The 27,364-nt window shown below is 54.2% G+C and overlaps 1 protein-coding gene across 5 annotated transcripts; it reads left to right on the top strand.

Annotated features, from left to right (window-relative positions):
- LZTS3 (leucine zipper tumor suppressor family member 3) lies at positions 1–26,633 on the top strand. 5 transcript variants are annotated; one of them, XM_038178005.2, is made up of 4 exons: positions 1–112; positions 16,330–16,818; positions 18,227–19,057; positions 21,008–26,633. In XM_038178005.2, exons 2-4 carry the CDS (start codon positions 16,369–16,371, stop codon positions 21,719–21,721), a joined length of 1,995 nt encoding a protein of 664 aa, XP_038033933.1. In that variant the 5' UTR covers positions 1–112; positions 16,330–16,368; the 3' UTR covers positions 21,722–26,633. The 5 variants fall into 5 exon arrangements, with proteins under 5 accessions (XP_038033933.1, XP_071894002.1, XP_038033931.1 ...); XM_072037901.1 differs by having other exon boundaries at positions 21–210; positions 18,296–19,057; XM_038178003.2 differs by having other exon boundaries at positions 23–210.
- Positions 26,634–27,364: the final 731 nt, after the last annotated feature.

Below are 27,364 nucleotides of genomic sequence, written 5' to 3'. Positions count from 1 at the left end.
TGTTAGGCTGCCGCTTTGACAGGGGGTGGGGTCGGGGCCGGCCGCCGTTTTTACCGCAAGAAAAGGGGGGGGGGGGGAGAGAAACGTGGCAGGCGACAGGCGACAAAATGAGGTGAGACCCCCCCCCCAACGACGGCCAGGCTGGGGACACCACCAGGGACCCCCCCCCGGCGCCGCCCGGCCGCTTCCCAGCCGGCATCCCCGCCACCAGTAAGGCTCAAGGGGGGGTTACTGGGATATACTGGGGGTGGTGGATGGGGAAGGAGGGGGGGGGGGTGCCCTGTTCGCCCCCCAACCCCCAGCCCAAGTGGTTCTTTGGGGGTAAAAATGGGGAGGGGGGAGGAAAGGGGGGTCAACCTAAATGGCTGTGATTTGGGGTTTTGGGTTTTTTTTGGGGGGCTGCGAGAGGGGTTGGGGGGGGGCAGAGAGGCTGGGGGGGGGCACAGCTGCCTGGATCCGGCCCCCACGGGGCCCGCTTGGGGATGACAGCACCCAAAAATAGAGCCTGAAATGGGCAAATTGTGTGTTTTTGGTGGTTTTTATTTTTTTTTTTTTTGGGGGGGGGGGATTTGGGTACGAACCCGCTCGCCAGTGCCCGTCAGCATCATCGGGTCGGGCGTGTGTTGGGTGGGTGTGTGCCCCCCCCCCCCCTTCCCACTCCTTTGCTCCGAGACCCCCCCCCCCCAAAAAAATCCTTTATTTAGGGCTTCGTTTTGGGGTGATGGAGGGGAAGGGGGGGGTAGGGAGGGGGTGGGTTTGATGTTTGGGGGGGGGAATATGGGATGGATGGATGGCTGGATGGATGGAGCAGTTGCTGGGAATTATGTCATCGGCCTCGGAGCTGGGTGGCTCCGAGCAGCAGCAGGGGGGGGGACGAGGCTGGGGGGGGCACCCACCTGCGACCTCACCCCTATGGAGGTGATTGCAGACCCCCCCACCCCAAAAATAAAGGGTTGCATCCCTGCCCTACAACCCCGCTGCAGCGCCGAGCCCCATCCGTGTGCGCTTGTGGAAATGGGGGGGGGGGGCGCAGAGACCCCTTTGCCAACCCCCCCCCAAGCTGCTGGGTGCAAATAGGGGGACCTGTGGCTGCTGGTGGCCCCCCCATAGGATGGCTGGTCCCCTGCTATGCGGTCGGGATGCTCGGGAGCACGCTGAGCATCCTTTCCCTGCAAGGGGGCAGCTGGGGAAAGGGGGGGGGGGGGATAAAACAGATAAAACCCAGATTGCTCCAGCAGCGGGGTTTCTCCGGGGTGACACCGGCATTAAAATAGGGCGCAGGACCCCAGATAGGGTTTGGGGACCCTTCTGTCACCCGCTGCCCTCCCCGTGGTTTGTTTGTGTGCGGGCTGGAGCGGCCGCTAAATATAGCAGGAGCTCAGCCCGCCTGGGGAATTTATTTCCCTTACAAGCTCAGGAAAAGACCAGGCTGGGAGAAGTCGTGGGGACGCCGTGCTGCCATCCTCCCCGTGCCCCACGTGCTGGCTTTGCGGGGACGGAGGGGATGGGGGGAAATTTGGGGATCCAAAATTCCCCCCGCTGGCTCCAGGGGGCTCGGGTGGATGGTTAAAAAGCATCACGAGGGCCACACGTGCTCCACGTGCAGGGATCCCCCCCCCTGTCCTCGAGCTAATATTTGCTGGGTCACCGGGCTGGTGGCCTAAGGAGCAACCCCACAACCCCAAATCCCAAAAAGGGGGGAGGTTGGGAAGTGTTGGAGAGCCCGATGATGTCCCCGGGGGCTGCAGCCTCACCGTGGTGCGGGCATCTCCTGCCGGCCTCCTGCCTCGCCAAAGGGCAGGTGGGGAGGGTGGTTTTCCAAAAAAACAGGCAGGAATCCGGATAAATTGGGTCGTGGAAAGTTTCTGGAGGGGGCCCTGTCCCGATAGGGAGGTTTTGGTGTGAAGGGGATGCCCCTGGAGCTGCCTCGAGGCTGGGAAGCTGTAGGATCGCAGCAGGGAAATCCCAGCCCTGCCCAGGGCTCTCGGAGAGAATCCGGCAAAGAAAGGGTGAAAAAAGAGGAGATTTCTTTTTTTCCCCTTTCTCGGCAGATCTTTCCCCATTAGTCATTCTTGTCACAGGAGCTGGCAAAACACGGTTATTATTTGAGGGATCTGAAAGGGAAATGGAGGCACGCGCCCAGGAACCGAGGTGTCCCGGCCCCGGGGGCTCCTCTGGGTCCCCCCATGGGGCTGGGGAGGTAGGAGAGGGGCCGGGAGCTCGGTTTTGGGGCCAGGTGGGTGCAGGAAAATAATTGCCCTTATAATAGGGAGCAAAGTGCCCCCCAGGACGCAGAAACCAGGTGAGACCGTGGCGATCCCTGCTGAAAATCACAACCGTATGCCCCAAACCTCGCTGCTTTTATTGCAAAAAGCCTTTTTTTAGCGGCCGCGCTCTCCGTCCTTCTCCCACACGTGCACTGAGCTCCGCAGCAGCCACAAGGGCTGGAAATATTTTGGGTTCTTCTTTGGAAAAGAGTTTTTTTTGGGGGGGAGGATAACAGGACAGCAGCTGGAGCCTCGCTGGGACACTTTATGCCTACGGACCCAGGAAGGCTGGCGTGGAAATCACACCTCCAACCTGGGCGAAGAAAAAACCTCTCCCAATTTCCACCAGTTGGCAGTCCGGGGGAGATATTTAATGACCCGAGCTGGACCTTTTCCTCCCCACGGATCTCCCTGCTAGCTTTCTGACCTGTCTTTCCTGATGCCCTGTAGCATCCCGGATGGTTCCTGCACCTCTCCAGGTCCTCGCGGGTGTCCGGGAGCCCATTTTTTGCTTCGTAGGCAGGCTGGAAGCGAGCTGCTCGCCTTAAAACACGCGCTGCTCCACGCGCACACGCACAGCCTCACCAATATTTATCAGCTGGAGCAACACACGGGCTCGGGAGTTGCCAAGTAACATAACAAGAGGCGCTTTTAAATAAATAGACGTGCGTCTGCGGGTGACGAATTAACCAAATCCGCTGGTATTTGGCCCAAAGACGTCTTTTCCTCTGGAAGCCCAGCGCCGGCAGTGATGGGGATGAGCTGAGCCAGGAGAAATGTGGTGCAAGGAATTGCAGGGGGACGGGGACAGGGACGTGTCTGGGGAGCGGTGGGGTCCAACTCCTCCTGTTTGCCATCAGCAGGGCCTGGAGGAGCGGGGATACCCCAAAAAGGTGAGGGTGGGGGGCACTGTGGGATGGGAACGGCCCCAAAAGCAGGCACAGAGGCAGCTCTGCCCTCAGTTCCAGCAGCTGGGCTGGCTGCTGGCTCCTTGGGGTGGCTCAGAGGGGACAGGACGGAAGGGAGAGGACGAAACCATCCCTAAAAAAACATCAGGAAGACTTCTGTCTTCCAGCAGAGCCCGGGCAAACTCATCTCACCCATGGCCAACTCCTGCTGCTGCTCCTCAGGGACACCCAGGGCTTTTTTTTCCCCCTTTTCATCCTCTCCGGAGCCTGAAGTAGCTCTTCAATAACCATTTAAATAAAAATTTAAAAAAAGATAAAACCCCAGCACCTCGTGCACCTCCTGGCACCGTGTCCCTGCCTCCACCACCCTCTGCCTCTTCCCCTTTCACTTCCAGGACGCCTTTCCCCCAGCTTTTTCACAGCTTTCTGCTGCCACGCCAAGCTTTCCTAATAGCTCTTGACACCTAACTTGGTTCCGATCGATCTCGTGGGCTAATTAACTGGTGGCAGCAATCGGCATTAATTCCCCAGGTCCTTCTCCTTGGGCTTCTGCTTGGGCAGGGACCCTGCAGGGGTGCAGCAGGTAGGAAGGGGCAGCCCCGGCACGATTCCCTTGCAAAATTCACTGCCAGGAGTGATTGGGGGGGTCTTTGAGACCCTTTGACCCCGCCCGTGCTGCTGAAAGCTCAGATTTGGGGCCAGAATCGTAACACGATTCCCCTCTGAGGGCTTGCGTGGTAGGGCAGAATGAAATTCCCTCCTTTCCCCATCCCAAGAGGCATTCAGTGCCACCTTTGAACCCATTCAAACCCTATTAAGCCTTTCTAATGCAAGAAGGAGACTAAAGGCAGAGACAAAAGGCTGTTCTGGAGGAGGGGAGGGATGGAACCGGCTCCCCCCAAATGAACCTCTCTTCCTTTAACCCCTGGCCCTGGTTTGGTGCAGATTGGGTTAGGAACACGGGGAGCCAGGTGCTGGAGAGGGGACGTCTCATGGTGGGAATCAATGGGCAGGATGGGACGGGGTCAGTTCCAACTCTGCAAGTCGTGGGGAGCTCCTCCAGGGCTTTCAATCCCTGATTTAAAATGATTTATTTCACTTTAGCAAAATATTAGGGGTTATTCATATTTTTATTATGATAGGTCTGATATTATGCACAGGTGAACCTCTGGATCACGATCGTTTGGGTTTTTTCAGATCCTTCTCCTCCCTTTTTACTTTTCTGAGACGTGGCAGGGGCACTTGGTGTTTTGGGGATGAACAGCAGGGAAATTCAGCACAAACAATAAGTGGGGGAGGGATATAAGAACAGGGCCTGTCGGTCAGCCTGTGAGATATTCCCCAAATACTCTCCCAAATGTGACCTCTGTGCATTTTGCACCGGCTTCCAAGGGATTTCTGTCCCATGACCTTGTCAAGCATCCCCTCAGACCCTGGTACCCGCTGAGCATCAGCTGCATCCCATGGCAGGGAGTTCCCCAGGCTACCACAGGAAGGGTTTTCTTCCCTTTTTTTCCCTCTGATTTCTTCCTTTATCTGGCTTCTGATGATTTTTGGCTGCGGGCTTCTCCCTCCCACCCCAAAAAGGAGGCAGGGATGGACTTCTGCCTTTCCTCCTCCCGACTGCGAGCTGTCTGAAGCGGTGCCCCAGAGCCAGCGGCGCTCTTGTAAAGCCTCCCCGAGTGATTTGTCAGCGCGGATTCAGTTAAAAACCTACAGAGGAAAGCTGCTGAAAGTACAGCTGGGGTTTGCTCCCGCTGGCAGCAGCACAGGTGAGACGAGCGGCGTGGGATTGCTGTCGTCTGCTCGCAGCCCAGACAAATTAATAGGGGATGGATTCCGCCCCAAATATAGGATGTGCGAGCTCCCGACACATGCCAGACTCCTCTGGAGCGTGTTTTGTAGGAATTTCCCATCTTATATTCACGTCTGAGGCATCACAATAAAAGCTGAGGCATGAATGCCGTGGGAGGAGGGTGATATATGACCAGTGCTTGGGGTCTGGGGCATCATTTCCCACTTTCTCCCTTGTTCGATGATCCCCCAGGGGCAACCAGCAGCCTGTGGTGGGGCGTCCCAAGGGCTGTTTGCTTTCAGGGTTCTCTGCAGGATTAATTCACCCCCGCTCTCCTAAAGCCATCCAAAGCATTTTCTCGGGGCTGTAACTAAATGAGCGAGCAAAGAGAAAAAGAAACGTGAGCAGGGACAGGGCACGAGGGCGAAGCGGGCTGGTTTTTCTCCCTGTAGGTGCAGGAACGGGGCCGTCGCCCAGGTCTCTGCGTCTTCCAGATGGCAAATCGCAGAATTGGAAGGGAGCAGCCCCAGCCTAGGAGCCCAGGGTGGATTTGTCTCCATCTGAGGATGGTGTTGGGAACAATGCTGGGTTACAGGGATGCACCGTGATGCTGGAGGAGCCTCTTTGGGGAGATTCGTGTAAAATTTGTTGTGTTTGCAGCCGACCTGCTGGTACTTTCTGGTACTCTTGGTGCATTTCTGAGCAAATGAAAAATGGGGAGGAAACCAGAGATGCAGCTGGCCTGTGCCTCACTTGTTCCTCCTTCCCTGCCCCAAAACTTGCTGCCTTGTCCTTCGTGCTGCCGGCCCCAGCAAGGGGTAGCCCTGTCCTGGGCTGTTCCTGGCTGCTTCGCACCCAACTGCTGCACAAGCAAGAGACAGAGCATGAAAAGGCCTCCATCAAACCAAGCCATTTGCAACCTCTGTAGCTCTTTCAAAGCCCCGTTTTCCTTTTGCAGCGGACGTGGAGGGAAGGGAGAAGTGTTCAAAGCCCGGAGCTGGTTCTGAAGTCCAAAGCCGGGCAAGCAAAAGGGTTTGTTTAATGAGACAGAGAGCTCAGCAACCCACGAGAGCAACACCTCCCTGCAAATCAGGTCATTTACTTAGCGAGCGAAAAATGGCTTCCCGAGGTCTGCAGCACAGAGGTGGAAATCAAAGAGCATTTGAAGGACTGAAAACCAGGCCCTGGCTTCGCCTCCCATCCCGCCAGGTCCCCAGCAGCCTGGCAGGCGCCGAGGGAGGTGGCTAAAGCATTTCACCACCCCGTTCACGAGGACGACACTCTTCACGCAGCGCTTCAAAGCCTCAGAGCTTCTCTTTTCATGGGGACTCGGGTCAGGTGCCAGACGAAACTCCAAATTCTTTCCCAGATGGTTTAAAAAAAAAAAAAAAAGAACCCATATAGCTGTGTCTAGCTCTACAGCCAATGTATATGAAGTGATAAAACCCCTGGCACATATCTTGTGCGAGCTAATTATAGGATTTGGAAGCTAATGTGATAATATTTTCTGTAGACGTGTGGTGCAGATGTAATTACTTCTCCGGAGATGCCAACCACAGATGACGCAAGATGCCCTTATGTAATCTGCTGTTATTATGCAGTTATGGAAATCTTCCCTCTCTGGCCCGTCCCCTGCTTTCTCCTCAACACCTTCTTTTTTTTTTTTTTTTTCACCTAAAAGTCTCTATGGATTATCCAGCAGGCAAGGGGTGAGGTCAACAGGGCAAGCAATAAGCAAAAAAAAAGGGCATTTGGATAGAAAGCTGGCTCCTGGTGTCCCCACGCCTGTTGGGGAAGGAGCAGAAGGAGCTGGTGGCTCTGTGCCAGCCGTGCTGGCTCCATTGGGGCTGGGAGAAGCTCCCCGACCACCTGCCCGCCTGGAAGGGCTCACGTCAAAGCCAGGTCTCCCCCAGCCCTGGCATCTCCCGTGGTTTGGACGTCAGCAGACACAGGTCCACCATCTGCTCCACCAGCGTGTCGTGGAGGAGCACCAGTGGAGGGGAGCCTGCCAGAGCCTCCCTGGGGTGGCAGCAGCCCCAGGAACCCATAGGGATGCCAAGGTTGTGATCGAAGGTGGCTCGAAGGTCTCCCAGGTGGCCCACAAAGTCACTTCGGACGGGGCAGAAGCGCTGCATGACCGCAGGTCTCCAGCCAAAAATGCTTTCGGATTGGAGTGACAGGACCACACGTCTCCAGCCAAAAATGCTTTCAGGCCGGAGTGATTTTTACCTGTGCTTTTGTGCTTTTTTTTTTTTCACGCTTTATTTCTTCAGAACGCCTCCGTCCCACTGCCTTTCTCCTGTGGCAGCAGGGACACGGGTGCCTCCAGGACACGGCCTTCCTCCACCACCAACACACCTCGAAGGGGAAGCAGCCTCCCGAACCACCAGCAAACCCCACCTCGACTGCAAATATTCTGGAGGAAAGCTTGCTAAACATCCTGGAGGCAGGACACCGGGCACCCCGGCCCTTTTGGGGCCAAGAAATGGAGGCAGGGCAGGGCGCAGGGAGCCCAGATGGGGGAAATTGGCCACGGAGAGGCTTAAGGAAAAGAAATGAGAGCTGGGAGGGGAGACAAAACCACTGGTCCCCACTGGGGAAACTTGTTTCCAGTCACGGTCCGGTGCCAGCCACTGCAGGGGAATTTTTCTGTAGGGCAGGGAATAGCCACGTTGTGCTGAGGACAAAGAAGCCAGCCATGGGGAAGCTGGGTGGTGTTTGTTGTCATTTATTAACCACAAACTGACTCCTGCAGGGCCTTCAGTCACGGGTTTAGGTGGTATTTTAGCTCCCACTCATCCTCCCTCAGCCAAATCCCTCTCTGTGGGCCTCAGGGCGGACACAGGGAGGCTCGGTGAGGTGACATGGCGCCCAGGCCCGGCCCCATGGCCCTGACAGGAGCTCCTTTCACCAGGACCTCTTGCTTCTCCTCCTGCCAAAGCCGAGCAACCCCCAACTCATGTCTAGAGAGCTTGAGTAGGATGGGGATGAAGCAGCTGGACAAGGATGGAGTGGGTGGGCCAGGCACCATAAATAACGGGCAATTTGTACCTAGTGATGATTTTGCCCTAATCTTCTCCTTTGTGAGGCCAAAAAAGCCTTCCGCACTGAGCCGGGGGGCTGGACCGAATCCCCAAATCCCAACATGGACAGAAACAGCACGTTAGTGACCTTAGGTAGTGGAGAGCTAGCAATTTATTTTGCTCCCATTAATTTTTACCAGGCCTGGCCTGCTGCTTTGGGACTGAGAACAGGCCTGGGCAGCCTTTAGGAGGCTTGTTTCCTTTGTGTTGGATAACCACTCGAGGCTGGGTGCTTAAATAAGCTTCTCAGGTCTCCAAATTAGCTGGGAAAGCTGACAAAACCCCATTTTCTCCAGGCAGATTGACTACTGCCTGGCGGAGACCTTGTCACCATTGCCTCTCCTGGGCTGTCGTGGTTGCTCAGCCGAGGCGTGAAGGACAGCATTGCTTGCCTGCACACTTCTTTTCAGCCCCTAAGCTTAAGATGAGGATCTTGGCCAGCTTTTATGTGGTTCGAGCATCCTGTGAGAGGATCAGGCTCTCCTTCCCCTACCAGAGATGTGCGTTTTTTGAAGGGCTGGTGAACAAAAAACCCCGCCGGTCTTTTCTTCCATGAGCTGCAGGGAGGAAGGTGGCCGTTTGATGTGCGTTTCTTCTGGCCTGCGAGCAGTTACGATGAGCAGGCACGGGATGGGGGTGCCATATGGCCAGGACAAGCTTTTGTGGAGCACCACGTGCTCCCCCCATGCGGCTCAGGCCTGACCTACATATACATAGCGTGGCCAAGCCACCACGCTGGAGCATCACGGCTTTCATCTCCCACAGCTGGAGATGCAGGAGCCTCCTCTGATTTACAGGAAAACCCAAACTACGCACTGAGCTGGGGCTTGCCAGCACTGCCGAAGGTTTTTCTGCTCCGTCTTGATCCAGCACAGCCCTCTCAGGAAGAGACAGCTTATACCAGCAGGGCTGCTTCGGGCAGGAGAGGAAACCTTCTCTCTGGATGACAGGCACCAGAGTCTTTTGGCTTGTTCACGTTGCCTCCAGCTGAGCGGGCAGATGTTGGCATGGTTGGAGATGGAAAACGTCCCCCTTGTAACAAATGGCATCCACCCAGCTCTGCAGTGACCCCCCACCGGTCCTCGGTGGTGGCTTGGAGCAGGCCCTCTCCCATCCACGCCTCTGTGTGGGTATGGGGGAGCCTCGCACGGCCTCAATTTATTCACCTGAAGGAGAAGGAACAAGTCCTTGCAGCGGGGCAGGTGATCTTGCAGGTGCAGACAGGGCTTTCGACGGTCTCTAGTAGTGCAAATAAACACTGGGCGTTCACAGGACATTGTTTGCCTGGGAATCCAGCCCAAGGGCTTTGGCCCAGGTTGAACAGATTGCAGTAGTGGTGATTGTATCATTTTTTTATTTTTTTTTTACCATTAAGGCTGCACTTTCTGGCATGGCACAGCCTTATTCCCCTGCCAGTAACACTCTGCCCGCTCGGCTCCAATTCCTGTGGTCCCTGCAAGACACCCACAAAAATCGGATGAAGCAGCATCTCTCCAGAAACAAAGGGACGTCCTTGGATGCTCAATGCCCATGCAATAAATAGAGGGGAAGAGCTGCAAAGAAAGGCCACAGATTCAAGGAAGGCTTTCACCAAGGCACATCGAGGTGTTCACCAAGCTGCAGCCCGGCTGTAACCCACCCTGAGGACTGGAGTTACTGCATGAGATCTTCTTCCAGAGTGCAACCTGTTGGACATCAGCCTCTTACAAGTGCAGTCGGGTGCCAGCTGAGGTGGGAAGCTGGATTTAAGCTGCAGTGATGCTGCTTGGAAAGCTCGGGAGGTCTCCAGCCCAGCCCCACAGCCGCAGCAGGGCTGTCATCATCCCTATACCCATTTGACCTTGACTTTGTCCACCAAGGCTTGAAGACACGAGCTGAAAGTGTGTGCCAGAGCCTGGAGACCTTCATTTTCTGCTTCTCAAGGGTTTGAAAATTTGGAAATGAGTCTGATGGAGGAGACTCATCTTCCCATTTCTGCCTTGCCACGTGCCCGAGCACATCAATGCTCTCTGCTGAGCCCAGGGGAAAAATCCTGGGTCAGTGACGTTCCTCCAGACCTCACTGCTGACGTTTTGCTCCCACTCTGGTCAGCAGAAAACCCTCAGCCACTTCTGCAGCTGGGGACCTCGGAGTGCTTTGAGATCTTGAAATTACTCCAGAGGGAGTGAGGTCACCCCGCCGGGGGAGCTGCTCCGAGCACGCTGCTTGTGCGAGAAAAAGGAAAGCGAAAACAAAGGATCCGGGGAACAAAGCCTTGGGGTGGTAGTGGAGTTTGTTTTTCTTTGCCTCGAGAGGAAGAAGGCATTGAAAAGAAAGGGGGGGAGCAGAAGTTTTCTTTCTGAAAAGTGATTTTTATTGTTTTCAAGGGAAGGAGGGAGAGTGTTGGAAAAGGAAAGGAAAGGAAAGGAAAGGAAAGGAAAGGAAAGGAAAGGAAAGGAAAGGAAAGGAAAGGAAAGGAAAGGAAAGGAAAGGAAAGGAAAGGAAAGGAAAGGAAAGGAAAGGAAAGGAAAGGAAAGGAAAGGAAAGGAAAGGAAAGGAAAGGAAAGGAAAGGAAAGGAAAGGAAAGGAAAGGAAAGGAAAGGAAAGGAAAGGAAAGGAAAGGAAAGGAAAGGAAAGGAAAGGAAAGGGGAAAGGGACAGAATTTACACAGAAATAATTCTCAAACAGGAGAATTTTTCTGCAGAAGAGAAAAAAAACTGCTAGGGATCCTCAGGGCTGCCCGTACTCTGTCCCTACATCTCTTTCCGAGGTGCACGCCGTGCATCCTGCTGCTGGGAGCCTCCTCTAGCACTGCCTGAAGGAGTCTACACTTCTTGGGAATCCTTGGGAGTCAAAGGGTGAAATAAAGAGCTCGAGCCTCTGCAGGGATCTGGTTCAGCCTAATTTGCTCCCCCATAGGCCTGCAGGGAGCTCGTGGGAATCGCGTGCCCCAAATGGGCTGAAAGCAGGCAGAATCCGCCAAAATCAGTGAGCGGTGGGCACTGGGAGTGCTTCATGCCCCCTGCCACAGGGCTGCCCCTTCCATTGCCTCTGTGGGATGTGCAATGGGCTGCAGGGATCACATCCCAGCATAAAGCTTTTCTAATTATTATTATTTTTAATTTGTGCGTGATTTTATCAGAGAGTTTGGGGACAAAACGCAGCCTCTCTGGGTGCCAGACTCTGCCTCCCTCGTGCGCTTCGGTGAGATTTAAAACCTGAATTAACCCAAATCTCCAAAAGCTGAGGCTGTTTCAACGCTCCCAGGCTGGAACCTCTCCCTGCGGTGGTCTCATTTCATCCACGCAGCAGGAAAGCATCAGCCCCAGGACAAGAAAGCCTCTGAAATCAGTCGGCAGAGCCAGCGGGCACCCCTCCAGAGCTCCCAGCAGCCGACAGAACTGGGACCAGCGCCCTAAATGGTGCAGCTCATCCCTATTTGCACCCCAGGCACCTTTCTGTGGGAGATGCTGAGGTGCTGGGAGAGCTGCGGGTCCCTCCCTCAGTGCCAGCCTCTCGCTGCAAAGACGGAAAGAAAGGAGTTAAGGCACGGCACGGGCTGCCGGAGGCCAATCAGGCAGAGCAAAGTGCGGCCGGGGTTGTTTACACCAGGTAGGATTTGGGAGTTTTGCCCGGGGCCCCGAGCAGGTGGATGATGGGCAGGGAGCCCGCAGCAGGACGGGGAGCGCAGGAGGACGGAGCCCCAGGCTCTCCAGGTAACCCCCAAAGGGTTTGGGGGGATTTTGGGGGGACTTCTTTCCTTCTCTGTCCCCCTCTTGCAGCAGCTTGGGGTCTTTTGGGGCACTGGGACTGGCTGCAGGTGCTTTGTCCCCGAGCTGTGTTGGTGTGGGGTGGGAAATGGGGTTATTTTCTCCCCCTATAAACACCTCCCGGATCCAGCTGGCATCCACCAGCACCAGCACCTCTCTCCCCGTAATTTAAAGGATACCAGCGGCCCCAAATCCCAAAGATTTGAGGTACGAGCAGGAAGCACAGCGGGGAGACAGGGGCACGTCCTGCGGGCAGGAATTGCTCCGCGCCCTTGAAATTCCTGCGGGTGAGTTAATTATAAATCACGGCGTGGGCAATGGGATCCAGGTGGCACGGGGCTGGTTCGCAGCCTTTCCTCGTGGTCCTTTTCCCCCCTAAATCATACTGAGGACACCACAAGGAGGCCAGCCGAGGGGTGGTGGTGGCACGGGGATGCTTGGGGAGATGCAGGGGGTGTCCCATTGGGGACAGCCACCCCATACCCGCTGTCGGATCTCTTTTCCCTGTAGATTTGGCTGCGCCCTAGGGGCAGAGTAAAGCCCCTGGGTGCAAATGGGGCCAGCACAAGCAGCCCCGAGACAGCCCCGGGAGGAAAACTGATAGCGAGGGGGAAGGTGGAGCAGGCTGCACTGCTCGGGCTTTGTCGGGGCAGAACAATGGGGCCTTTATTGAGGAAGGGAGGTGGTGGGGTTGGCATGCGGTGGTGACTGGTTGGTGTACGGGGTGCCTTGGGCAGCTGGGGGACAGGGAACTGGGATGTGGGACATGGGGTGGGACATTTTGGCACCAAAAGTGTCCCTTGGGTAGGTTTGGCTGCAGGGAACTGGGACATGGGACAAGGGATGGGACATTTTGGTACCCAAAGTGTCCCTTGGGCAGGGAACAGGGACACGGGATGGGACATTTGGGCACCTAACATGTCCCTTGAGCAGCTGGGGGACAGAGAACAGGTACAGGGAGTAGGACAGGGGACAGGACGCTTGGTACCCACCGTGTCCTCGCTGGTGGGACCTGTGGGGACATCCCGGGGGAGCGCTGCCACCCGCTCTGCCCCTCAGGTCCAGATGGGGATTTTGGAAGCCCCCACCCCGCCTGGGTCTTTTCATCTGGGCTCCTTTGTAGCAGGCTTATTATGTAAGGAGCTGATGAGGCCCCCCGTAATGAGAAAGTAGTTTCCCAGAATACAAAAGGCTGTAATTATCTCATTAGCAGGCGGAAAAGGGAAAGGAAATGCTTCTGAGCCGCTCGCTTTTATTTCCAGGGGGACTCCAGAAAGCTCAGCCCCCAAACACGGTGACCTGCCTGCCCCGACCCCGTGTCTGGGCAGGACGACGGGAAAGCAAAGCAGGGCCTCACAGCTCCTAAATTGCCCATCCCGGGGGGGGCTGAGGGCTTTAAATTGGGGCCGGGAGCTCAGGGGATGCTGCGGGTCCCTGTGCAGACCCCTGGTGCTCCCAGCTGCCAGGATGAAGGTGATGCCACCTTCCCTTCTCCCGAACCCAAAGGAATCCCAAACCAAATCCTATCCACACCTCGAGTGGGGGAAAAGGGAGCTCGGCATCCTCGGGAAGGTGTTTTCATGGCGTTGTCTGGCCTCTGGGCATGGAAAAAGCTTCTGCAAGCAGGTTTGAGTCCAGCAGGACCCTGTTCTCCTGCGGTGCTGGAAGAAAAACTGGCGGCCACCAAGGCAACGTGAGAAGGGCGAGGGAGAAAAAGGGGTGCAGAGATTGTAGGGGAGCAGAGGTGTCCCTGCCGCCTGCAGCCACGCTTCTGGAGGTGCCCTCGGCCAGTTTGGTGTCGGGGAGTGGGCCCAGCCCGTGGCAGGGGGGGAATTCGGTGGGTTTTGAGGTCCCTTCCAACCCAAAGCACCCCGTTTCTGTGCATTGATCCCCCCCCTGGCGTGGCACGGTGCCTAGGTATGTGTCCCGAAGGCCTTTTGTGACCGGAGTGTTAACAATTAACCCGCTGGGGCAGGAACAGAGCCAGGCCTTCATAACTGAGGCTGAGTTAACCATTCAGCTGCTTATCCACAGGCAAATTTTTCCTCTGGGTGGCAATTTTTTCCTACCGGGAGGCGTTCGCTGGCTCCCTTGGATAAAGCCAAGCGTGCCGGTGCGGGAGCTGCTCCCCGGATGGCTGTATTTATGGAAAAAGTCCCCAAAAAGCCACGAAAAAACTTGGTAAGAGGCAGCCACGGAGGGTTCACCCACTGCAGGCAAGGAAAAGGAAATCTCCCCCAAAATTTCCTGTGTTAGAGGGTGGCACGAGGAGGTGGTGCGAGGTGGAGAAGGTCGGGGAGCTGCGTGCCCCCCTCCAGGCACGTGCTTTTCGCGCAGATGCCTACCAGGAAGGCTGCTCTGCCTCCAGCCAGGTGGAGACACAAAGAAAACCAACCCTTTTTCAGCTTTTGTGAGTGCACAAATGCTCGGAAATGGGAAATGAGATCAGCGTTTGTGCTGGAAGGGTTCCCTTCCACCTCCTTTGTGCCTGCAGAAAGTTCCCTTGCTTCGGTTCAGCTTTGGGGAGCAGGGGGAAGGGCAGAGCTGGGCGAGGGCACGAGTGGCCCTGGTGCCTCCAACGCCTGCTGCAGGTGGGATGTGACACTGGGAAGGATAAAACACCTGCAAAGGGCAGAGGATGGCGGCGTGCTTCCAAATCCAGAGCTCCCTTTGGCTTTCTGTCCGTCTGGGGCCTCTCCACAACTTCCACTTCTCGCCTCGGGGGTCTCTTCCATTCCCAGCCGCGCTCGGCACCTAAAAAAGGGGGTTAAGGGGTGAAATGCTGGAAAAACCAAACCACTTTGCCTCCCTGCTCCGTGCCGAGGAGATCTGGGGCGCACGGAGCTAACCGGGTTAAGGGAACTCGGTTTCTGTTTCTCCCCAGGGGGCAGGTGAAAGTCAAACCTCTTTGCAAAGGAAAAAGTAACAAAAAAAAAAAAAAAAAACAGCTCAGGAGGCCACAGGAGACGGGCTCCAGCCCTGCCAAAAAGCAGATGCTGATGCTCCAGGTTTAATTTGCTCATGCAGCCTCAGAAGAGCTGCGTCCCCAGCCCGAACTGCGGTGTTACAGGTGCAGGGATATAAGGGAAAATATAAGGACAGGGAGAACACCCCTGAGTGCCCAAAGGAGGAGAAATTGGGCACGGGGCCACCAGGAGACATGGATGGGTCTTGGGTTCCTCATCCAGAAGCCTTGTTGGTATTCCTCACCTCAGCCTCGCTCAAAACCCCATTTTGCAGCTCACCTAAAGGATGAGGAGGGCAAAAACTGGCTAAGAACTGAGGCTGGCCAAAAGAAACTAAAGTGGGAGTTGCTGTTGCCCCCCCCAAAAAAAATACCACATCCCTTTTTGGCAAACGGAGCTGTGCTGCCAGGGATCTGTTGGCACTTCTGGAATCTCCTTGAAAACATATTTGAAATGCCTGTCCTTATGCTCAGCTTATCAGATCCTGGGTTTACAGTAAACACGAGCTAATAGCCAACGTTTTCAGACTATTTTCTTGGATGGTTTCCAGCTAAAAGGGGAAAGAAAAAAAAAATACATGCCAAAAATAAAAGGTCCATTTTCAGATTTTATCCCTGTGGCACAGCTTGGATCCTGCATCGTGAGACCAGCCCTGGGATGCTCGGGCCAGATTTGGGACGGGGCAGAGCTCTGCAAGATCAGGGCACTGGAAAAGGGGAGATTTTTTTAAAAAATCCCTGTTTTAACCTTTTTTTTAAAAGAAAAACCTCATGAGATAACACATCGGAGGGGAAGAGGGAAGGGAAATCCCTAGGACACCTTCACCTCCTGCATGATCCCCACGCTCTGCTCCGGCTCAGCTCAACGCCGAGCAGCTTCCCCACAACTTTTTGTCTTATGGGATCATCCCACCTCTGCTGTTTTGGGAAAACCTATTGGGTTTTGTTGTATTTTTTCTGTAACTTTCAGAATGGATTTCAAGAAGGGGCCTGATTTGTGTAGGAAGTGATGAATTGTACCTTGCCTCTGCACCAGTAGCTGTGGACCTTGACCATGGCCGTTGTTAATGAGTTCAGCCCGCTGTTAATGAGTTCAGCCCCAGTGCAACCACCGGTACTCGGGGAATTTCCCCCAAACACAGATGTTTCAGGGGTTCACCGCGCTTGGTCCCCTATAAAGCCAGGACTGAAGTCACAGGACTGGAGTTTGAGGCCGCGATGGAGCTGGGGAGAGCCCCCAGTCACGTGAGGACTGGTCCCTGTGGAAGAGGAAAGGAAATCTGTGGTTAGGACCAGGTGAAAACCAGGCATTATAACCACTGCCTGCACGTTCCCCACTTCCCACGTTCTACTTTTGGCCAGTGCAAGGCACAGCCTAGTTAGAATAAAAGAATAAAACGCAGTAGGGGAATAAATCTTTGAAAGAAAGCTTAGAATGGCACCTGGAGGAGAATATTTTGTTTAAAAGGGAGCTGTGCAGCTCCACGGGGTGGAGAGAAATGGCAAATGTGTGGCACCTTTCACACCTTTACTAGCTCTTTACTTCTTTTTTTTTCCCCCAGTGCCACTGACCTGTGCCTCCGCCTCGCCGCTGCGCTGCCATGGCCACGCTAGAAGCGCTGCCCGTCCTCAGTGACCCGACGCACCCCAGCCCAGAGAATTTGCACAGTTTCTCTCCCCGGCCGTCCCAGCCCTTCTCACGAAGCACCATGGGCAGCGTGGGCAGCGGGGTGGCCAACGAGCAGGAATTTGCCATGAAGAGCGTGGGGACCCGCACGCAGAGCAGCGGGCGGCCGGCGGAAAGCTCCCGCAACGGGTACCCCGGCCGGGAGCTCTCCAACCGCTACTCGGGCGAGGAGAAGGCGTACAAGTCGGAGAAGGTCTCCAATGCCCTCTACATCAACGGCGACCTGCGTAAGAGCGAGAAGGTGAAGGTGGACATCTGCGGGAACGTGGCCGCCAACAACGAGAAGAACTTGCCACCTCCTCCCCAGTACCGAGAGCCCGGCAACCCACCAAAGATATTGCCAATCTCCGGCAAGCTGGAGCAGGTGAGAAGCTCCCCCCGGAGCAGCCGGGTGGACCTGGCACGTGTCGAAAAGCGTTGGTGAGGAAGGTCGGGCTGTGGTGTCAGCCTGACACCCTGCAAGTCTCACCGTGCAGATATTTTAATGGTTATTGGCAGATAATATCATGGTTTCTTTCGTGGGGGACGGTAGCTCTTGAGGAAGGCAAGAGCATGGTGATGAGTCTTTCATGCTTCCAGCTCGTCTAAATCTTTCAAAGCGATGCTTCCAGTTCATCTAAGGCTGCGTTGAAGTCATCCAACCTCCCCAAAATGCTGTGCCTACCTCTCCTGTTGGCAGAGAGAGAGCTGGAATTGGCTCTGGTTTTGGTAGGGATCAAGTCACGCTTTTATGTTTTGGGCCATATATGGACAAAACATAAATGTTTTTGTCCATAAAAAAAACATTTTTATGTTTTTATGTTACAGCCCACTGCCACAAAAAGGTGTCACTCGAGAGAATTTTCAAGCCCCAACTCCCCCTGGTGAGGGACGATCTGACAAGGTTGCAAACTACCCCCGTAAACGTCACCCACCCAAGCGCAGCCCTCACAGCTCGTATCAGCTTGGGGGAGCAAACACCCAGGCCTGGAGGAGCCCCAGAGCCCACCATGGTTGATGCAGCCGCTGCTCTGCTCCAGCAAACCCCATAATTTGTGTCCCGGGGAGGCTGCCAGCAGCAGTATTATTTCTGCAGCGTTTGGTGGCCCTGTCTCCTGGGCCATTAACCTGGTGGCCCCCGTAGTCCGTCTCGATTTTTGGTCTCCAGCCTTGCGTGTTGACCAGGATTCATTCCTGCTCTTTCTCCTGGAAGGCGTTTTCAACAGATCTCTGCTAATACAAGGTTCATTTTCACCCGATGCCCACTCCCCCAGCTGGGGACGCTCAGTCCCCTATTGAGGTCAATTTTGTTTCGGTAGGCGCATTCATGGGGAGAGGAATGTGCAAGACTTCAGAGGTTTTAAAATCCTTTCTAAATCCTTTGCAGCCACAGCTGATTCTCCCCCAGCACTGTGTCTGGCTGCTGGAAACACCAAATTTGAACTAAAGAGCAGCCTCAGCGTGTTACTTGCCCGGCAATGGCTGTGGCCACAGCTCCCACCTATCCCTGTGCACACAGCATTCTAGGAAAAATCATGCAGATTTGGGGCACGTCAAGATTTATTTATTTATTCCCAACTGGGGCAAGGGAAAAATAAAGTGTTAACCTACAAGTTAACTCACGGGTCCAATGTGTTAAATCCCAAATAGCCCCAGGGGTATTAAGGCTGAGGAGTATGGAGCTGGCTGGAAATGGCTCAGCTCCAGCAGCCCGGCCTGTGCTGATGTCTCTTTTGTGTGTCGTTACCGAAGTTCCTGCTGTCTTTGATGCGTGGTCCTTTTTCCTTTTGCAGAGCAATGAGCCCTTAGTTAGACCCTCAGCCTTTAAACCCGTAGTTCCTAAAAACTTCCATTCCATGCAGAACCTCTGCCCGCCGCAGAGCAACGGGGTGACAGAGAACAGAAAGAGCTTGAACCACGCCAACAGCAATAGCCCGTCCGCCCCCAAAAGTGGACTCGACAAGCCCGGCCTTAACAGGACTACAAACCAAGTGGGAGGCCTTTCGGATTCGGGCCGTAACTCGTTAACCAGCCTGCCCACCTACGGGACGGGCTACAGCCAGCACGTGGGCCCGATGAGCGCCTCGACCAGCCACATCAACCGCATCGGCACCACCTACGTGGACAAGACCATCGTGGGATACAACGGGATATCTACCTCAGACAGCGGGCGCTCGTCGAGCAAGAGCACCTCCTCGTTCAACAGACTGAACCATCTCAACGAAACGATGCCTTTCCACTCGCCTTCCACAGACGACATCATCCAAGACCTGGAAGACCGGCTGTGGGAGAAGGAGCAGGAGGTCCTGCAGATGAGGAGGAACTTGGACAAGAGCGAGGCGGCCATCTTCCAGGTGTTCGAGGAGAAGCAGAAGATCTGGGAGAGGGAGATGGAGGACCTGAGGCAAAACTACGCCAACAAACTGCAGCAGGTCTCCAAAAAGGCGCAGCGGGCTCAGCAGGCCTTGCAGCTGCAGATCTTCAAGCTGCAGCAGGAGAAAAAAAAACTCCAGGACGACATGGGGCAGCTCCTCCAACAGCGCGAGGAGCTGGAGAAGAAATTTGTGGCTTTCAAGAAGGAGCAGGCTGAGTTTCTCCCAAAGATTGAGGAGACCAAGTGGGAGGTAAGTGGACCTGGGAGAGGTTTTCTTGGAGGGCTCTGATGACCCAAAACACCTCCATTTGCCCCAAATGCACCCCACAGATAAAGGCTGTGGGTCGGTGGCCTACAGAAAACACGACACTTCGGTCACCTCTACGTTTGTCTGAGCTCCAAACCTGTGGTTTTCAATTAAACTGAATATTTTTGGTGCGTGCACATCCTGTGCTGGTTAATAATTAGGCTTCACAGCCAGGTCACTTCCACGTGGGACATCCCAACGCAATTTCAGTGACTGCAGGTCTCTCCGTGCAGCTCTTTGTGCCTCTCCAAATTGGGTCTAAGCCTATTTTAATTAAATTCTTCTAACGTCTGCGTTTGGGCAAACCTTGAAACCGCTTTTCAAATATTTGATTTATTTTTTTTTTCTTACTTAAGATATAAAGCAAGTGAGCTAAGAGTGATACCGATAGCCAAGTTTACCTCATGCTTTCCATTGTAACGCGCTGTTTTCAGTTGCTAATAAGTTTATCTCCCTCAAAAGGCTGAAAGGCAAATTCCTCTTTCTAGGTCTCGCATATTTTTTTTTCTTCTGTTTCTATTTTTAGAACATTTTTTTATCAAACTCTGTTTGTATAGCCAGTGCTAACATGTTTTTTTTTTTCAGCTTGATCATGTGAAGAATTTTAATCCTTCCACAGACTGGCTAGAAACTTTAAATTTATTAAGACTGCATGGGCGAAAAGTAGCTCTCAAATCAAGAAGCCCCTATTCTGCTAATCCTGATGGAAAATCAATGAAACTGGGATTAATTAGGCTCTGAAATGTGCTATTTGCAGATGTTTGGCAGAGCTTATTAGAGGCTTGCTATAAAATCTCTGCGAGTTGCCTCCCGGAGAAAGTGGGGTGCATTGCCCCTCTGTTGGCCAGCTGCTCTGCCCAGGTCTTTTTTGTGCCTTCCCACAAGTTGGGTCTGGAAAATTCCCTGATTTTGCACTGCTAAAACCACAAATGGGCTTTCGATTATTTATTATAAGGAGGCAGGATTCAGCTGGTGGATCAAGACCCCTAAAATCTGTAGACGCCTAAACTTGGCTGAGCTGCTCCCCATGCTCTGCAGACTGTGTTGCCTAGATCTGCAAAACACACACACACAGACCTAAATTTAAGCATTTTAATCTGACAATTGAGTCTTTCCCAAGCCGTTCTTCATCATGTGTTTCTCTGCCTTTTGGGAGAAGCCAGCCCGCGGAGAGCACTTTGAGTAAATCCACGGTTGGGCTTGTGCAGCTTTTCAGCTAGGCATTAACGACGTGGCTGTAATTACAGCCCAAGCAGCACGATGTCATTCTGCATCTGCTGCAGACAAGTGCTGGCGGGGATGTGGGTGCTCATTTAGCTCCGGGAGCTCCAGGAGAGCCGGTGCTGGTGCTTGTAGGTACCTCTCCTGGCTCTTCAGCTGCTCGTGGTGGGCACTGGGCCATCCTGATTGCTGAGTTTCAAGGTTTTGCTCAACGTTATGCACTATGATGTGTTTTTAGAGTTCCCTTCCAACATCTCAGTCCACGTTTGGTGGACTAAGCAGAAGTAGGGGAGTGTCATAGTGAACTGTGCCACCTCCACAACGCATTTACATGCTGCAGCAAGGGTATTTCCATGGGGCATTTACGCAGGACTCCTGTGGCTTGTGGTTAGGTGAGGATAATGAATGAAGGGAGAGAAACACCAGCACTCACCCCAGCTCTTTGGTTAGCTCCCTCTGGGAACAGCACCAGGTCCCCAAGAGCCAAATCTCCCCCACAAACACAGGGACAACCTTTAGGTCTTTGGTTTGGGTCCCAGTGAGGGTTGGAGCTTGGTGTTGGAGCAGTTGCTGGCCGTCTCTGCTACCTGAGCCTCTTGCCAAGATGAGGCCGTGCAGGGGGTGGGGGCTCCTCGCTGCTTTCCTCCTCCCTCACGGCTTCTCTCCCCGCAGGTGTGCCAGAAGGCGGGGGAGATCTCCCTGCTCAAGCAGCAGCTGAAGGATTCCCAGGCAGACGTCTCCCAGAAGCTGAACGAGATCGTGGGGCTGCGGACGCAGCTCAAGGAAGGCAAAAACTTCCTGCGGGAGAAAGAGGAGCAGATCCTCACCCTGAAGGACTCCTACAGCTCCAAGAGCGTCAACCTGGAGATCTGCGAGAGCGAGCTGCAGCGCAAGATGAGCGAGGTGCAGGTGCTGAGGGAAAAACTGAACCACTGTGAGATGGAGGTCTCCGGACTCAAGCGGACGCTTGCCAGCATGGGACCTCCGGCAGGGTCTTTCGGAGGGGAGCTGGCGGAGAAGCTGCGGGACCCCCTGGCCTGCGAGAGCGACGAAGCCAAGATGCAGAGGCAGAGCGAGGACAGCGTCGGCGCGCTGCGGAAGGAGGTGGAGAGGCTGCAGACGGAGCTGAAGCTGGAGCGGCAGCAGCGGGAGCAGCAGGTGCTGGACTTCGAGGAGGAGCGGCGCACGTGGCAGGAAGAGAAGGAGAAGGTCATCAAGTACCAGAAGCAGCTGCAGCTCAACTACGTGGAGATGTACCAGAAGAACCAGCTCCTGGAGCACAAGGTGAACGAGATGAACACGAAGGCCACCAGCCCCCCGCACACCGAGGAGAAAAAACCCTGGACTCCCTCCAGACTCGAGCGAATAGAGTCCACCGAGATCTGAGGTGGGACCGAGACGATGCCCAGGTTTTGTTATTTTATTATTTTTTTTAATTGCTGTGCATGTACTACCTACTCAAGCCAGTGATCTTCCGAAGGATAACGCGATACCGTCGGAGCGGCGTGAGTCCGCCCACGCCGAGCTCCCTCACCCTTCCTCTGTTCTTCTGTGCTCTGTAGGTAAACTAACTGTGGATGTGCGTTGGTTTTCGATTGATAATGCGACATCTTTTGTTTGTTTTTTTGTTTGTTTTTTTTTTCCTAGTACAGCTGGTGAGGGTCAGTTGTCTCTTTCGTAATCTGCCGTGACTGTTACTTCGCTAGAGGCTGCCACCCCTCTCCTACAATTCACAAAATTGGTCGGTTGTTTTGGAGGGCTGCGTTTGGTTCCTTTGGTTTTCGAAGCATTTATATGCAGCAAAACAGTTCAAAGTGGCAGGTTGTTGTGTTTTGTTTTTTTTTTTTATTTCAGGGCAATTTTAGCCACATTGGCTAACGGAGCAAAGCTCTTGGGCTCCTGAGCAAACTCACTGTTCCGCGTCAAGTATCTTGTCTAGACAATGGTCTTCGTGAAGTCAGGAGGAGACTGGCCCCTGATTTCAGTGAAACCAGACATCTCTCTGCCCGGTGACTCCCTCCTGCAGCCCGTAGGAGGGCCTGTAGGAGGTTAGGATGTCCTGGAGCACCAGGACGAGCCTGTCCTGGTAACAGAAGCCACCAAGGGATGGTCGCCCAGCAGGAGCTTCTGTCGACACATGCTGCGTTTTCATTTCCTTGTCTCTTCCTTCTGCATTTCCGCTTCACCTCCTGGGTCGTGACCAGCCCTGGGAGCAGAAAAACCCTCCCACCTCTGCCTTGATCCCCCCTGTTCTTACCTATATCCAAGCTGGCTACAGCAAGAAGAAAAAAAAAAAACTTGAAATCTTGAGATCTAAGCCAGTTCCCCTTCTCAAGAGCCCCCACAATCAATGGAACGAGGTTTGGGGTAGCCTCCAACCCCGTGGGATGTTTATGCAAGCAGAAGCTTTAGCAGCTTGCCCAGAAATTTGTGCAAACCCATCCCCAAACGAGAGACACTTCGGTGCATTCTCTCTGCCCAGGGTGTTCTTACACAAGGCGATGCTTCAGGTCGTGCAGGTGCTTGTGTCCCGGCCGAAAAATAACCAAATCCTACGTGCACGCTCCCTGAAAACGATGCGGGCATCAAACACCAGCATTCAGCTTTAAAAGGGGGGGGCGAAGCGGGCCTGGTTCTCCCTTGCACGGATGCTTTTTTAACAAAATGCTGCGCTGGGGGGATTTGTGCTGACTGGGCAGCAGCCAGGGGATCGGTGCAAGCGGGAATTTGGGCTCTTTGCCCTGGAGAGCAGCTGGAACAAAGCCAGAATTAGCATCTCGGGACACTCTTCACCTTCCAAGTTCCCTTCTCTCTCCGCTCCCCATCACCAGGTCTGACCTGGGGGGATCAGACTGCGCCGCGGGGAGCTCCAGGCTGACCAAAGAGGCTGAGCAGGAGAAAGGAGACTCCAGTCGAGGTCAACAGACAATATTTCGGGGAGGAACCGCTGGTAGCTGGCGGGGATCCCTGGAGCTGCAGCAAATAAGAGATGTGGGAGGAGATCGGGGCATTTCCAGACCCTGGTGGAGGGCACCTGGGTTCTCCCACGGCTTCTGCCTGTGCCTCGGGAGCTGAAGGAGGAAAATTGGTGCCAGCCAGCAGCAGACAGTGCCATGCCGAGGGCAGGGGTGGGACGGGCAAGCAAGGACCTGGCAGAAGGTCGCTGGAGTCAAACGGGGCAGGTCCTCAGCCCCCAGCCCAGCCCTGCTCTTTGCTTCAGCATTTCAGAGCCCAAAACCCCAGTCAGGGGTCTGAGAGGCACAGCTCTGGGCAGGCAGATCCCAGGGCTTCCTCCGTTCCACACAGCGAGCTTCTAGATGGGGCCAACCGCCCCCATGGGGTCGGGGTTGGGGATGTGGTGTCTCGTGCTGCTTTCTGTGCCTCTCTTCGGAGAAACCTGCGCTGTCTTCCAGCCCCGAGCAGCTGAGGGGGAGCTGTGCTTGTCAAGGGCTTTGCAGTCCCTGGGAAATTGGGAGGTGTTTTGTTCTGGATGCCTGTTGCGGGATGATTTTGAGGCCACCACACAAAAAGCACGCAGACCATCAGCAGCAAGAGCCCAGGCTACGAGATGGGCTTCTTTCACCCACCTCTGCCCCTCCTAGCTCTCCAAAAATCCACGGGCAGGAGGAGCAGGGGCTCACCTGCCCTCCTCACACACCCAGATCCCAGCAGCAGCAGTCAGCCAAGCCCTGCAGTGCGTCAGGTTTGCTCTGACAGCTTTTTTTTTCCCAGATCTTTTTCCTTTTTTTTTTTTTTTTTTTTGCAGTGGTGCCAGGAATGAGTGTGTCCTGATAGACCCAGCGAAACCTGAAGGTGTCGGGTTTGGCTGACTGCTGGAAGAACAGCCCAGGTGCCAGATTGGCATTTTAATTCAGAGAATGGCCGAGGAGGCTCACGACTTGTCCTTCCATGAGGTTAATAAAATCTTTCTGTCCCGTGAAACTCACCCGAGAATTTGGGCTTGGCCACATCCCAGCTGTCCTCTCCACCTCTGCTCATCCAGCCCCGGAGCTGAGGGGATTCTGCTCCTGGCTCAGGTGTAATTCTGCAAGTTCTGCTGCTGCCCTCAAAGCCTCGCACGTGTTTAGGGCCAGATGTGCTGGGATCCATGGGGTTGGGGCCAATACGACCCGAGACCTGTGGAAGAGAGAGCAGTGGGAAGACCTGGAGCCCGCGGGTAGGACCAACCCACCCCGCTCCTGCCCTTCGCTGTGGCACTTTACAGCTCGCTCCAGCACGACCAAAGATCTCCGAAAGGCTCCGGGCTGCGTGCCTGGAGCTGCCTCCTTTCCTTTTCACCAAGTTTCCCTGCTGGAGATCTGCTCCCCACGTTGCCCGCATCCTTCCTGCCCCTCTGCATCAGCTCTCAAGCCTCTTGCTTCTTGTTGGAAGACACAGATCCCATGCCTCCTGGTCCCTGTGGGGCACCGAGGCATTGGGATCGCATCCAGCTGGTTTCAGGCTTCCCAACAGGCTTCCCAACAGGATGCAGCTGTCAGCAAAACCAGAGCTCAGCCTCTGCACTTTCGGGATAAGCTTCTTCCTAGGTTCACCCAATGAAGGGGATCATGTTGGATCTGGAGCAACCTCCGGCATGCAGGGTTGTGCGTTCGGGGCTCTCCTCCAGATCTGTTTTCTCAGGCAGAAAGCCTCTGCTTTCTGTCACGAAGCAATAGGTTTTTCTAGCGAGATTTAAAAGGGACTTCCCAACTCCGATACCTGCAGGCAAGCCAACGTTCCTTCAAATACCTTCGTAACTCTGGCCCTGGGCTCTCCTCTTTCAGAAAGGGATGTGAGGCCAGCTCTGGCTCCGAATAACCACCAACGATTTGAGTTTGGTGGTGCCCATGTGTCCAGAGAGCCTGGAAGTGCCCAGGTGCAGCATACAGGCAGTCTGTGTCCCCGGGATGTGTGCTCGATCCTCCTTTGGTGCCCATCCCAGGACAGTCACTGCCACCGGGCCCCCAGGGGTGCCTGAGCTCGCAAAGTCCCATTTGGTGACAGCCAGGCACCCACGGGAGACCGAGGAGCCCTCCTGGAGGAGAAGGTGCCCGTGGTGGCACGTGGGTGCCCTTCCAGTGGCCGAAGGGAACAAATGTGCCCAGAGGGAGCTCCACGCCCGGTGCCAAAATGCTGCACAACCCCAGACGCGTCTATGCAGTCTCTTTCCACGCAGTGGAGTCCCCGCAGAGCCCAGCCCAGGGCTAGGTCTCCTCCAAGGTGTCTTTGTTTGCACTCATTCGGACCTGGTAAATGCTGTGAGCTGAGAGGCAGCCCGTCCTGACCCTCTCTCGGCCTTCGCCTTGCACTGGGCAGGATGGTTGTGAGGGTTCCCTCATCCGAAATAAATGCACGTTGTTTCGTCACCCGTCTCCACGTCTCTTCTCCAGCCCATCCACCCCAAAACCCAGCTCCCTGATGGAGGGACAGCAGGTTGGGCCGGCTGGCGCCCCAAGCAAGCCCGTTGTCTGATCTCACCAGCAATAAAAGCCCCGCAGGGGAGCGGCCAGAGCTTCCCAGGCTCTGTGTGTTTGTAGGATATCCACATCAGACCCCTTCGTCCAACATTCTGGACCCGCCCAACTGTAAATTCGACCCCAGCCTCGTGCTTTCTCTCCTCTGTTCGTTTCTCGAAGCCTCGGTCTCTCTCTCTTCTCTCTCTGCTCTTACTGTGAATTCAAACCAGAAGTGTTCTGAACTCGACTCTGTTACTGTTCGTTCTGCGTTGACTGTTGCTGGTTCTCCGAACTGCGTTTAATGAGACTTTGGAAAAAAAAAGAAAAAAAAAAAGAAGAAAAAAATTATATATATATCTATATAAATATACTTTAAAAAAATAATAAAAAATAAAATATTTAAAAAAAAGAACTCCATAAGGTTGGGTGTGTCTCCTGTCCACCAGTCACTTTCAAACACTGTTGTCTCGACCTGGCCTCTGGTCGGTGTATTTAACAAAAAGAGGTGGAAAAATAAAGAGAGAAAATACAGCATTCTGGGATTTTTGTACAGCAAAGGTGTATCCGTGTAGGGAATTCTTGTTAAAACTCTACCACATTTCACAATCTACTGCTAGTCTGTTGTATGTTTCCATGGGGTTATAAAGATGTGAAGAGCTACTGCCTTCGCGATTTTCTACGGTGAATATATCTATAGATATCTGTACAGAGGTATGTATATATATAAATAGATATGAAGATCTATATGTATACGTATCTCTCACTCTCCTCTCTCTATCTTGACTGTGAAGGATTTTTATTGGGCAAAATAAAACGGAGAAAGGCCCCTTTTAAAAACCTGACTGCGTGCTTGCCTGGTTGTGTTGTGTGAGGGTGGGAGAAGGAGGAAAATTACCGGGGATTTTGGGAGGGACACGGGGAATGGTGCTTGGGGGCTGCCGGAGATGGCTCCACGGGGGAAACACACATCTTGGACACAACAGCACTGCCATATGAGGTGATTTACAGCCTCCTCACAGCCCTAACGGGAGCGTGGTGGGAACACTGATATAAAATACTGATATCTGATATATGATATTTGGGATTCTGGGGCTAAAGGTGGGGGGCGGCCTCTTCTCACAGGTAACGGTGATACTGTGTTCAGTTTGGGGCCCCTTGCTACAAGAAGGACATGGAGGTGCTTGAGCGGGTCCAGAGAAGGGCGACGAAGCTGGTGAGGGGCCTGGAGAACAAGTCCTATGAGGAGCAGCAGAGGGAGCTGGGCTTGTTCAGCCTGGAGAAGAGGAGGCTCAGGGGCGACCTTATCGCTCTCTACAGATACCTTAAAGGAGGCTGTAGCGAGGTGGGGGTTGGCCTGTTCTCCCACGTGCCTGGTGACAGGACGAGGGGGAATGGGCTTAAGTTGCGCCAGGGGAGTTTTAGGTTAGATGTTAGGAAGAATTTCTTTACTGAAAGGGTTGTGAGGCACTGGAACAGGCTGCCCAGGGAGGTGGTGGAGTCACCATCCCTGGAGGTCTTTAAAAGACGTTTAGATGTAGAGCTTAGGGATATGGTTTAGTGGGACTGTTCGTGT

This window comes from Anas platyrhynchos, chromosome 4 (assembly GCF_047663525.1).
Source record: "Anas platyrhynchos isolate ZD024472 breed Pekin duck chromosome 4, IASCAAS_PekinDuck_T2T, whole genome shotgun sequence".
Classification (NCBI taxonomy): domain Eukaryota; kingdom Metazoa; phylum Chordata; class Aves; order Anseriformes; family Anatidae; genus Anas; species Anas platyrhynchos.
Note: the sequence above shows the minus strand (reverse complement) of the source record. Positions and strands in the feature narration are given on the sequence as shown.